Consider the following 12,635-nt stretch of genomic DNA (forward strand, 5'->3'; position numbering starts at 1 on the left):
CCTCTAGAATGTGGTACATAAAAAAATCCACATTTCTATTCGGACATGATTAAATACATAAGGTTGAAGACTTATATCATCCTTTACAGAAGACCCAGTGTTCCTCCCCCACTGAGAAAATTACAGGCCAAATTACCTACTGTTTTTCACTCAGTAATGGTCTGAAAATGTTCGTGACATCTTCGGGAGATGTTGCTTCTTGAACAATGCCCACAAAATGCAAAAAAAGAGATGTTTGGGAAGAGTTTGTAAAGTGTTTAGTCTGGGTGCTAAAACATGGTCTTCACCATGCTTCACCAGTTTACGGATAAACTGGGATGCTGTTGATACTTGATGATGTGAGGTGGGAGAAAACTGGCCTATCCTAAGGAACATATGATGCTCTTTTAAACACTTTAAGCACTACACCCACCTATATATACTGAGGCCCAAACATAGTGGGGGATAGTGGGGGATAGTGGGGCAGTGGTGGCTCAGCGGTTAGAGCGCCGGGATATCGATAACAGGGTTGTGGGTTCGATTCCCGGGCTCTGCAAGCTGCCACTGTTGGGCCCTTGAGCAAGGCCCTTTACCCTCTCTGCTCCCCGGGCGCTGGAGTTGGCTGCCCACCGCTCTGGGTGTGTGTGTACTCACTGCCAGTGACAAATACGTGCACCTTTACCTTTTAGGAGCATAACTCACTCACATTTAGTGAGTACCCACATCTTCCACAAGGGGGTGCTATTGGTTAATCTTTTGGTGATTCGCATCAGTGACACTGTGCATCCTTGTTTACATATGCAGCCACACAGGTCTTAGTTTAATTTAAACTAATATAGCAAAAACTACAACAACTCTCAGACTTCAGCTCTGATACTTAGAAGTACATTCAGATACTTAGAAGTACATTTAATTACATTTAAGTAGTTCTGTTTTTTGTTAATTTGTGGGAGAGGTTAACATGGTCATTTTTGAAGGTGGAAAACATGCACGCCGCCCCACAACATTTATTTATTCTTAGTGGTTCAGATGTTTGCAATTTTTCGAAAGCTGCTTTGGGCTGCGTGTCTACCTGTTGCTAAGCAACGGTAGCATAGTAACTGTCAATCAGAAATGTTAGCAACCCATCATTTCAGTTCACACAGCTAAAATGTTTAAAGCAGCATTATGTGAGATTTAGGGGAGTGTAATTCCCCCTTATGGACAGCTATGAATGCGCACTTGTTGCCGAGCTGAGAGGTACAGAACCGACATCTGAAGTGAAGGAGCGTGTGGACTGAGATAGTAAAGTAATATTATGGGCTTTTATACAAATATGACTCCGGTTATGCAGCGTTATGTAGTTCTTTAGATGGCTCTCGTGCAGTCCGATTAAAACGTTGCTCAAAACACGTGTATTGCGTGAACCTCCCCTAACTCGAGTAGAAATAAAATATTTTTAATAATAATAAAAATATATATATATTTTTTACGCAGTGTCTATTTTAACTCAAGAACAGAATTTGTGTGCATTGTCCATCATAGATTTTTTTAAATGTTAAATAATAAAATATATATATATTTTTTTTTATTTGAAATGCAGTTGAGGCAATTTCCCAAAACACCAACATTTTTCCCATAGAGAAACACAGCTGAGTCCCAGATTTCCTTATTTGGGCATGACTGTGACAACAGATTGATGTCATGGCAAGAAAAACACAAAATAACAACAACTTAGGATTTGATAGGACTATTTCAGTCCAAACAAACTGAGAGAACTGAAGAGAACTGAAGAAAACTGAAGAAAACTGAAGAAAAGGAAGCCGATCACATTCCCTCTCCCTCCAAAACACAGACAACGAGTCCTGGGCCGTCCCTCCTGAACCAGAGCCATTCGCTGCTGAACCGGGCAGTGTTTAGGACCCTGCGGCGGTCCCTGTACTCCGGAGTGGGGCTAGTTGTGTGAGGGAGGCGCTGTGAGCCAAATCTGCACTTTACAACCCAAAAACCCCAGAAAATCAGAGGAGGGGGGACTAACGGCGCCGCGCTGGAGGACCGGATCAGGCTGAGAGAGCTGTGCTGAACGCTGGTGTGTGTCGGCGGGCAGCGCCAACTTCGAGCTCCCTGATGCAGCAGCACAGCGCAAGCTGAAAAACACACACGCACGCGCGCACGCGCGCACACACACACACACACACACACACACAGCAGGGACGGACGGACGGACGGAGAGCTCTAGAGGCAGCTCGACTCTCTTTACTCCCCCCTCCTCCTCCTCCTCCTCCTCCTCCTCCTCCTTCCCTCCTCCTCCTCCTCTTTTCTTTTGAGTATATGTGGAGGTCAGCGAGCGCTCCGGTGAGAAGCCGAGCTCCGCGGCGCGACGAAGTTTGCTCGTTTTCCTAAACCCGGTGAGGAGCCGAGCCGAGCCGTGGAGAGGAGAGGAGAGCCGGAGGAGGAGGAGGAAGAAGAAGAAGAAGAGTTTTGAAAAGGTGGGAGAGAGAGAGAGAGAGAGAGAGAGAGAGAGAGAGAGAGAGAGATGGTGTTGGACGGGGGGGCTCTGCGAGCAGCCTGGCTCTGCGTCCTCGCGCTGGGCTTCTTCGCCTTCGCCCCGTGCAAAGCTCGGATTTACACCAACCACTGGGCTGTGAGGATCACGGGGGGAGCCGAGCTCGCCGAACAGATAGCGGGCAGATACGGCTACAGAAACCTGGGCCAGGTACGTATTAATCCTCCGGTACATTTCCCATATCTACAGCCTCCCCTATTTCGGTCTGTTTAGTGGTGTTTGTGGACTGGACTCGCCTGCGTCCAATCCCGGTCGTCGTCGTCGCTGTCGTCGTCGTCGTCTGTGTGACCTTCTCCCTCTCTAAAGCCGCTAAGTTGGAAGTTGGCACTTCTCGCCTGCATGTCCGCACGTCAAGGGTCCAAAACGCTTGAGCTGAAGCTCCTCACTAAACTTTCCGACACTTCCACGCACTCGTACACGGCGAGTGAGGGGCTCCTCGTGGCTAGCAGGAGGTCGGACGGGGACCCGACGCTGCCCCCCATGTTTATAAGCCTGCGAGGGAGCAAACGCTGCTCCGGATCTCTGGTGGACCAACAGGTGTTTCTCCAAGCCGCTTTACACGGACTGGTGGTCACTGCAGACAGGCACTGCTCAGACTGCTCGCTGACTGACCTAATGTGCCTCATCTTGACCATTTGCATCCTGAAAACTCCAAAATACAAAATTCATATTACTGGTTAGCTTGCTTACACAGAGCCCACCAGTGCCTCCATGCAGCTAGTTCTGACCCATGTGACCCTACTTGGTGTGTTTCAATGAGCCCATCCATATACTGTCAGTAGTGTGATTATTAATGTTTATTTATCTTTTTTTTTTCTATGAGGTTTCTGAGGCCCATGATCTCAATCTCAGTTAATAAAATGCCCTGTGGAGCATTTTTTTGGCTTCTTTGTTCAGGCATGTTTAGCTTCAGAAGGGCTTTCAGATTAATACACAATCTTTATTTATGCATTATTGTTTTTTAATGAAGCAAGTTGTGGATTTGTCAAAATAAAATAGTACGTTGTTAATTCTTCGCCTTTGGACGTTCTGACCGCACACTCCAGTCCAAAGAGCTGAAGCCACATGCGTGTACTTTGCTTTGAGGATGGTGTCACCATTATCTTCGGCGTCTGTAAATAGATTTACTGCGCGCGTTTCGAAACCCTTCTGGGAGAAATACAGTGGCCGTAACTCTTGACTGCAACTCTCAGAGTTTCCTGAGCTTGCGTATGTGAAGTCTTGTCTTTCTTGGCTCCGAAACCTTCGCATGGCTTATTTCTGGGGAAATATTATGAGGATGGCCAAAGAGCCAAAGGCTCTAGGGAACGTGACGCGTAATGTTGGCTGAAGTGGGAGATGTGTCAGCCTTCATTTCTGGAAAAAATACTTTTACAGGGTCAAATGAAGGCCCAAATCATGGCTGCGTTCTTTGCGTGGTCAGGGTTGTGGGTTTAGACTCTAGAAGTGAGAGTTTGCTGTTAGAGATGGCATGAAGTCAGTTTTTCTGTTACGCTACTGACTTTGGGGCTTTGGGTCTTGGCTGGTCCAGATCTCATGGTTGAGTTCCCCCCTGATATCGGCGTTGGGACTCTAGATCTGATCTAGATTGGGTTTATTATTTTTTTTAATGCAGATATTGAGTCTGGAGTACTGGCTGATACAGATCTGATGTTACAGATATGACGTTTGATTACCCAGCCAGCAAAGCACACCACATTAGACCAACAGGACTCCTTAGGCAAGACCCCTAACACTGTGTTCTCCTACGGCTCTGGATTCCAGTTTTTATTTTGGGCTGTTTTTATTTTGCTTCATGTTTACAACCCAAAGCCGACACTGTGTGGGCCAAATGAGCACTTGAAACCCATGCCTAAATTTCGGTTACTTCCTAAAAGGCACAATATGAATACTATTCTCTGCTCTGGGACAAACTGGCTATTAAAGTTATTCAATAGGAAATCAGCTGCAACACAGATCTGCCACAGTGAATAGAATTTCCAATCTTGACCAATTCTGATTGGGAGATGTATATCGCAGGATTCAGCTGGACTGTTATTTTGCTTTCCATCTAATATCCAGATGGGTGCTTGGTTGATGTAGAAGGCAATGAGGTCCGATCTGGCTGCTCAGACTGAGTCACGTTGCTGCGTATCGGATATGCATCGGATTTCAATACCGCATATGAAAGTGGCCCAAATTGAAATCTGAAAATGTCAGATTCTGAGTGTGTGTGTGGTGTTCATACTGCTCATCAGAGAATATTGCTTCACATATGACGATAAATACTGGATTTGTTCCTATTACACAGCAGAGTATATCGAGTGTAATGTAGTAGCGTATTCGGGTCAGCGGCTCAATATGAATGGGTCCCCACCAATGAAAATGAAGCAGGAAAAGTGCACTGCACCACCAATTAAGGTGGGGAGGAAGCCAACATCCGCCTCGTGCGTAAGGTAGCCTTCAATTTTTGCTGTTCTACTCGCCTCCAGTTCCCTCTGCAGTCTGTACAGACCATGCTGACTCCGTGTTCCCACCCACAACCTCACCCAAAGGCGATTTCACACTTCAGCGCAAATGCTGTCAATTCAATTCTGCGTCTACCTAGATGAGTGTTTTGGGGCATGTTCGGTTCGGTCCAGCAGCAGGTTGAAGTCGTGTAGTGGATGATCTCTTGTTGTAAGTGTGCGTAAGTGTGAGATACCCAGTCTTTAATGATCTGCTGTGACTTTAGAAGTCGGGCTGAAGTGCTGAGGAGTCCTTAGGCAAGGCTCTAATGCTACACTTCCTCTACCTGATGAAGAGGGAGAGTGAGAGTGTGCGTGGGATGAAATAAGTAGGGAAATTTAACCAGTGTTCGTGTAGCAGACCCATTCTTCTACAGCTGCTTTATGTGACTGTGGCCCAAGTGACAGAATCTGTTCCAATGTAATGGCTTGTTCAGTTTTCTAAAGTATGTGCATATATGAAACATGGAAAAGCAGAGTGAAGTGCCGTGGGCCTCGAGAGTTAGTCATGTGGCGGTTCCACAATGCCGCGTTTTTTTTTTTTTTAGTATGCCGCAATTTCTTAATAGTCCCTGATTTCTGGTAACAGACATCACGGATGAATAAGTTCTGATGCAAAGTTCAGTGTCATGAGTCCTGACATGCTTCTGTGGGAGCTTGCTGTAGGAATCTACAGGTGGGACTTAGCAAGTCATCACTTTTGGTTAACAAGTCCTCCCACAGACCACTGAAATGTGTTGGCTTTGCCACCATTCTATCCTGTTCTGTTTGTGCTGGAAAATAGATCAGTTGTTCCCTTGATTAGATGTTTAGGTGTTTGTTCTTCTCCTCATTTATTTATTTATTATTTTTTATATATTTTGAAATCCCTCTACGCTCTCCTGCACTTATGAGCCAAAAACCTTAAGGCCAATCATAAATGAAGCCAGTGTTGTTGATTATCCCATAACAGCGCCAGTTGAATCTAGTAGTAGGAAGAAAAAGGTCCCACATGAAGATCTGATTTTGACCCAGGCCAAATTGTTAAGGTTTGATGACTTGGTTTGGAGCATCTGTAAAACAGCTAGGCTTGTGGAGTGCTCCTGGTCAGCTGTAGTGCACCCAGTGCTCATTGGATATGTGAGGAGAACACTGGCTATCCCATCTGGGTGGAACCTTCAGAAGTCTCAGAACAAGGTGGCAGGAGGAATGCCTCTCAATGCATCCCAGCCTACTGCGTAGCTGCAGACTAGTTACAATACCCATGCTAACCCCTGTCCACTGTCCAAAGTGTCTACAATGGGCAGACCAGCGCCTAGACTAGAGTTTGGAGCAGTGGAAGAAGGTCGCCTGTTCTGATACCCATGCAATGCTTACTTGTGGGATGCTCTTGTTCCACCTTGCAGCAAGAGTAAAACACTCATGTCTTTGTACCAGATACCACAGGACCCCTTCAGAGAGATTGTAGGTTGAGCAATTATGGTGGCATGCAGATACATTAATGTGTATGTGTGTAACTGCTCTGCCAACTTACCCATTCTCTGCTCGTGTAAAGTGATAGGCTTTCTAGAGTAACGGCTTCCCAGGTCAACGAGCTTTTACATTGTTAATGGCCGAGCCGAATCCAGCAGTGTACTGCCGGCGTATGGACGATATTAATATTTCAGCCCTGTCTCGGCACCTTTTGCTACTCAAGCCTCTTCTCCAGATTTAGAGCGGGCAGGTCGTGGTTGGGGTGCTCAGATCAAGATGGATGGGTTCTCCCCCTCTATATATAATATCAGAATATTGATATTAATGATATTAATGTTACCTTTTTCCCCCCAAAAGACGTCAACAGGGTTTTGTGTCTGTTCCTGCAGATCGGCGACCTGAAGGACTACTACCACTTCTTCCACAGCCGGACGATAAAAAGGTCGACGCTCTCCAGCCGAGGCACACACAGCTTCATCTCCATGGAGCCAAAGGTCAGGCCGTCGCTGTGGCAACCACACACCTGGGTGTTCTACGGTTTATGCTATCTAACTTTCACCTGTTTGTTTCAAAACGATCGTCAGTGCTTGTGGCCAACAGGGACTGGATATAAGACTGTATTACCCGCTTAAAAATAATGGGCCTACGAAAGGTTCTTTGACCACTTTTTTTATTTTTTTTAAACAAATGTAGTTCGTTAGGGAACCAAAAGTGGTTCTTCTATGGCTTCACTCAAAAGAACCCTTTGTGTCACCTTTATTTCTAGTAAGTCCACAAACGTGGCTGCTTTGAAATCCCTATACAACAAATAGATACGCATAAAGGATCTGAATTGTCTAGACTTCTAATTAAGATACACTATATGGACAAAAGTATTGGGACACGGGCTCTTTCATTGTTTCTTCCAAAATTAAGGGTAAAAAAAAAAAGGTCTTTTGGAACACTGTTGAAAATTTGATTGCATTCAGCTATAAGAGCGTTAGTGAGGTCAGGATGTAGGATGATCACCACCCCACCTCATCCCCAAATCCCCAACTCCTCCCAAAAGCATTGAACGGAGCACAATCCATCATTCCAGAGAACACCATTGAACTGCTCCACAGCTCAGTGCTGGGGGGCTTTATGCCCCTCTAGTCCACGCCTGACATTAGGCAGCATGGTGCCAATAAGTTAATGTTCCAGTGAGTCCTTTTCTATTGGCAGTACTTCTACTACAAGGACTAGACAAGCTGTGTGTGCGCATTTGCAATGGATGCAACCTAAAGTTGCTGAATCCATTCATTAGATGGGATGTCCACAAATATTTGGACATATAGTGTACATTTAAGTATAAGAATGTCTCAGGCTGGTGTTTGTCTGAACGGTAAAAAGTTACTCTCTCTCTTTCCTCGTTGCTCTCTCTTAGGTTCAGTGGATTGAGCAGCAGATTGTGAAGAGGAGGGTGAAGCGGGATTATAAGCCCTCGTACGCAAGTGCGGTCCAGTCCAGCCCGGCCCAGTCGGACTCCATTTACTTCAACGATGCTAAATGGAGTAGCATGTGGTACATAGTGAGTATTCCACAGCACGGCCCGGGCGAAACTGATACTGCAGCTTGCGTTGGCGCGAGGGTTGGTATGACCTGCAACTGCTTTACTGAAAGGAAACATCTGCCTTTAAATTGCCATGGTATTTGAGGTGTTTACGTGGTTTACAAGGTGTCATTCAGATCCCTGCAGAGATAAGACCTGATGATCTGTGAGCGATGATTAGTACGTCAAGTATGACCTGTTGTGCCACTGGGCCTATGAGAGAACCTTGATCTTCCTTCATGTGGTAGAAAAGCATGGACGTCCCCCTCTGGAAGGGAGTGTTTGACCATGTCTGAGGACATCCAGTCACGAAAAATAAAAAAGAACCATCAGGTCACTAGTTTGTCAGACATGGACCCTTCTGCCCTTTGATAGCTGCTGAGTGTGGTTGCTGTAGTTGGACCCTTTGCCCTAGTTGAGCCCTAAAATTGCACGTTGTTGCCCTGTTATGTTCATTTGCAGTTGCCGTCGTCCGGTGCGAGACGTTCACTCACAGTAATTTGTTGGACGTCTGGGACTGGGATGTCTGGACTGTAATTGTCATCCAGAGGAGTTATTATTGGCTGCGTGTGCCTGATCATCACAGGATTTAGCTTGCCCAAACAGATGGCGAATAACAAGGCACCGCTCTCCTCTGCTCTGTCAATGGTTAATGCAGCTCAGATAACATCAATACTTTGACCTGGACACCGCCATCTAACATGAGCTTCTCTTGCTGTGCTAGGCGTTGTACTTTGAGAGCAAATAAACTTGACGTCTTGTCAGAGAAGGTCTGTAGATCCAGGCCTGGGGTCAAACCAAATGAAAGTGTGTTTTTAATCTGCCTTAGTCATTTCCCTGGAAGTTGCATAGATTACATTCACTGGATGATATTGTCCCGGAATACTGTCCTTTGTGTGAGCCAAGAGGAGAAAGGTATCCCTGCTTGGGAAATCAGTGTTTATCAGGGTTTTTTAATTTGCGGTATTGGTTGTGTTGTAAGTGGTAACAATGAGCCTCATTCACCAACCGTTCTTGAGGGGAAATTTCTTTTGATTTTTTTCGATTTAATTTACGAGCAGTTCTATGGTTTAAAGACAATCTGACGTAGACTTTTTGTTTGGACTTTTCTCAAGAACAAATTGACGAAACGTCTTTGGAAGACAATGAATGGTGAATGAGGTCCAGCATTGACTTCCTATTAGGTTCTTCTTGTACGTCCACCAGAACCACATTTGTTGTCTATGATTCATGATGTCCATAATCTCACCAAAATGCTAGTTTACCTTCCCATCCGTAATCTCCTTTTCCGTCCCTTTTGTTTATAGCGTGTATCCCATTTGGACACCTCCTTTCTTTTCCTATGTTTTGCAGCACTGTAATGATAACATCCATAACTGTCAGTCAGACATGAACATCGTGGGCGCCTGGAAGAGGGGCTACACAGGAAAAGACGTGGTGGTCACCATTTTAGACGACGGGATTGAGAGGAACCACCCGGATCTCGTACAGAACTACGTAAGTGTGTGATTCAAGGGGACGCTACTCCAAACGCCCAGATGCACTGCCCGGGAGAATTCAGCAGGCTGCAAAGCAGCTGTTAGAAATTACTGTATGATATTGAACACGCCGGGGGCCAAACCAAAGCATAATCCGGTTCTCCAGTCCGCTCAACTTCTGACGGTTCCACCAAAGCCCATGATAAATAAGTCTGCCCCCATTTTTAAATACAGCTTCTCTCTCTCTCTCTCTCTCTCTCGTCCTCTCTCTCTCTCTCTCTCTCTCTCTCTCTCTCTCGTCCTCTCTCTCTCTCTCTCTCTCTCTCTCTCTCGTCTTGCAGGATAACCAGGCCAGTTATGATGTCAATGGAAATGATCTGGACCCCATGCCCAGATATGACGTCAGCAATGAGAACAAGTAAGAATGCAGTGCTGGGTGAGGGCAAACACCCTGCTCTCGCACAGCTCTCACACAACCCCAGCCACTTTGCCTGCATCAAGTGGAGTGTGTTTATTGAGCATTTCTGTGGTGTGTGTATGTGTGTGAGAAGGGTATTTGGTTGAGACTGTGCATATTTGCAGTGTGTGGTGAGTAGATGGATACCCCTCCTGTGTGTCTGTGTGTGCGTGTGTGTGCAAGCGCGAGTCTGTGGCTTTCACTCTGCCAGCGTGTGTGAGCCGGTGCCAGATGGCATCGCAGCGTTTTTGGAAGGTTGGGCCAGAAAGCTTGGCCTGGGCTTCCTCCTTAGCACCAGCACTGTTCTGTCAGAGGGGTTCAGAAATGCTGCAGTTTCTAAACTAGGCATACAAGTGTTTTCTGCACCTGTTTTTTTTCCCCTTCATTTGCTTCTTATGTAGTTTGGAATTTTTTTTACGTCTGTTAACTTTAGGAATGGATTTTTGGAAGTTTGCACCGATTTGGGAACAGTAGGATTTTCCATGTACATCTGCCAGTGCGGAAACATCACCATGTATACATTTAGTAAGCCATTTTACTGAACTCCTGCCAACCGATGCTTCAAAAATGTTGAATAAGTCAAGTCTTATGTTGTTTTTTTTCCCGCAAAGAATCCTCATGGTTCGGTGTATGCAGTCGCAGAGAGAGTACACAGTATGCAGGAAGCGTTGTGCGAGGACTGATGAGCGTAAAGCAGAACCATGTTTCACAAGAGCGAGTTCTACGTGGAGACCTCCTCTTGTTGGTTGGGTTAAAACAAGTGAACCGTCCAACAATAACCATTTTATGCTGCTAAATGACACTTTTGCTCTACCAAACCTGGCTAGTGCGCCCCCTAGTGGTTGACAATTCAGTCCTGCTGCATCTTTAACTTAACCGATGAATTAATAGAGGGGCTTTATCTCTCTATTACATAGCAGTGGGCGGTGATCTTCCAAATGGAACGCCCCCACTGATCGATGCTGTTTCGTACGAAGCAGTTCTGATTAAGGGTTTTGATTGGCTGCTTTCGTTCATGCCTACGCCTCATTAAGCTTCTAACGTTTTTAAATATGCTAAGAGGACAAGGACCTGCTGATACTGAGGGTGAGGATGCAGAGGGCTATAAATCCAGATATTTATAGTGTTCCACTTTTTATAGGTTGTATGTTTTAATATCTTTTTCCCAAATAAGATACAATAAGAGAGAACAGCGTTTACTGGTTGAGGAACTGCACAGTTTGAAAAGGTTCAGCTATGGAAAAAATTAATTTGCCACAAGGCAGAAACACGTGCAGGTAGGGAAACATAATCTTGCGAAGCTTCACCAACGAGCTTTTGATTAAATTTAAATTCACATTTCAGAGCAATGATAAAAATGCCAACTTTTTAACTCAACCTTTGGTTTAAGAACTTAAACAGCACATTGTTAGAAAAATAGCTAATATAAAAGCTCCATTTAATGTCTGTTTAATGGTAATAACTGTTTCTGACTGGTTTGTACTGGTTGTTTAAATTTTGGTTTCATAAAAAAGTTTGCAAAACAAAAAAGTAGGGCATCGGGAAGCTTCATGGTATCTGTGCTCTCTATTACCGATATCAATACTGTGTGTACGTGCCAGTATCGGCACAACACTAGTACCATGCTGGTGTCTCTCCAATGTAGAACTAAAGCTTCAAACTTCAGATGGACACAAAATGTGTTGGCTGATTCTCTAAAGGTGTCTGTTTTGTGATTTTTTTAAATGTATTTATTTATTTTATTTATTTATTTATTTTTTTGGGGTGGCGGGTTTGTATAAATGGGACTGCCGTCACGTTAAGCCTTCATTTGCTTCGGTGCAAAAGTAATTCCATGGCCTGAGGAATTTGTAGCAGCGCTTTTGAACCTATTGCTCTTAACGGGAGGAAGTGAGTGGCAGGAGGGAGGCTTTTCATGGCATGTATAGGCACGCTCTATAGAATACTGTCTGCCTGGTGTAGCGGTCCTGTGCTGGGTGCCGGATGTCTGCTTTTGCTTTGCTTTAAGAGATACCATAAACAGCTAGCGCTTCCATTCAACGCTGGGGGCATTTTTGTTTACTCTTCCTTTAAGATGAAGAGAAATGCAGTATGAGCTATGGTGTGTCTCTCTTAATCTACCGTCTCTAACTCTGCCCTATTTAATAAGGATGGCCTGTCAACACAAGCGAGTGACCCGTTCTTTCTCGCGTACGCTTTCACCGCTCGTATGGATGAAGTATGTCTCGGTGTTATGTCTCAGTGGGAGCTTTTGTTTGAAGTGCTGCGCTGCGGCTGCAAGCTCACCTGCTTGGAAATGTGTACATCACACACATTAAATATACTTTTTTTGCCACTTCAAAGCCTTTTGCTGTTTAGGTGGATATGACTTGAAAGAGTATGGTTTTTAACCAGAGCCTGTTTGTTGGGGGTTGAGCACTTTCATGGTGTAAGGTAATATCATCTGGATACCTATATTTTGTGTAAATCATACAGAACTATACCGTGTGTATGTAATGGTGAAGTTTGTGCTATAACAAAAGCCTTTTATCTATAATTATTACAGTTTGGGTGTCGGGTGGCTTTACTGTAATGCATAATACGGTACACTTATGTGTATTAAAATTCAGCACTTTTAGGATATTGAAGTTTGTAGAGTCTTCTGTGTATTTCTTGCTATTACCCTTGG

At 44.9% G+C, this 12,635-nt stretch overlaps 1 protein-coding gene across 3 annotated transcripts in view; it reads left to right on the top strand.

Annotated features, from left to right (window-relative positions):
* The first annotated feature begins 1,915 nt into the window (after positions 1 to 1,915).
* The window catches only part of pcsk5b (proprotein convertase subtilisin/kexin type 5b), a 66,596-nt gene continuing 55,876 nt past the window's right edge, over positions 1,916 to 12,635 (top strand). For all 3 annotated transcript variants that reach the window (XM_072682375.1, XM_072682373.1, XM_072682374.1), the window contains exons 1-5: positions 1,916 to 2,674; positions 6,852 to 6,956; positions 7,868 to 8,011; positions 9,386 to 9,529; positions 9,852 to 9,928. In XM_072682375.1, coding sequence (XP_072538476.1) covers positions 2,495 to 2,674; positions 6,852 to 6,956; positions 7,868 to 8,011; positions 9,386 to 9,529; positions 9,852 to 9,928 — 650 coding nt within the window. In that variant the 5' untranslated portion in view covers positions 1,916 to 2,494. The remainder of the gene's footprint in view (positions 2,675 to 6,851; positions 6,957 to 7,867; positions 8,012 to 9,385; positions 9,530 to 9,851; positions 9,929 to 12,635) is intronic.

Source organism: Salminus brasiliensis, chromosome 6, assembly GCF_030463535.1.
Source record: "Salminus brasiliensis chromosome 6, fSalBra1.hap2, whole genome shotgun sequence".
Lineage (NCBI taxonomy): Eukaryota > Metazoa > Chordata > Actinopteri > Characiformes > Bryconidae > Salminus > Salminus brasiliensis.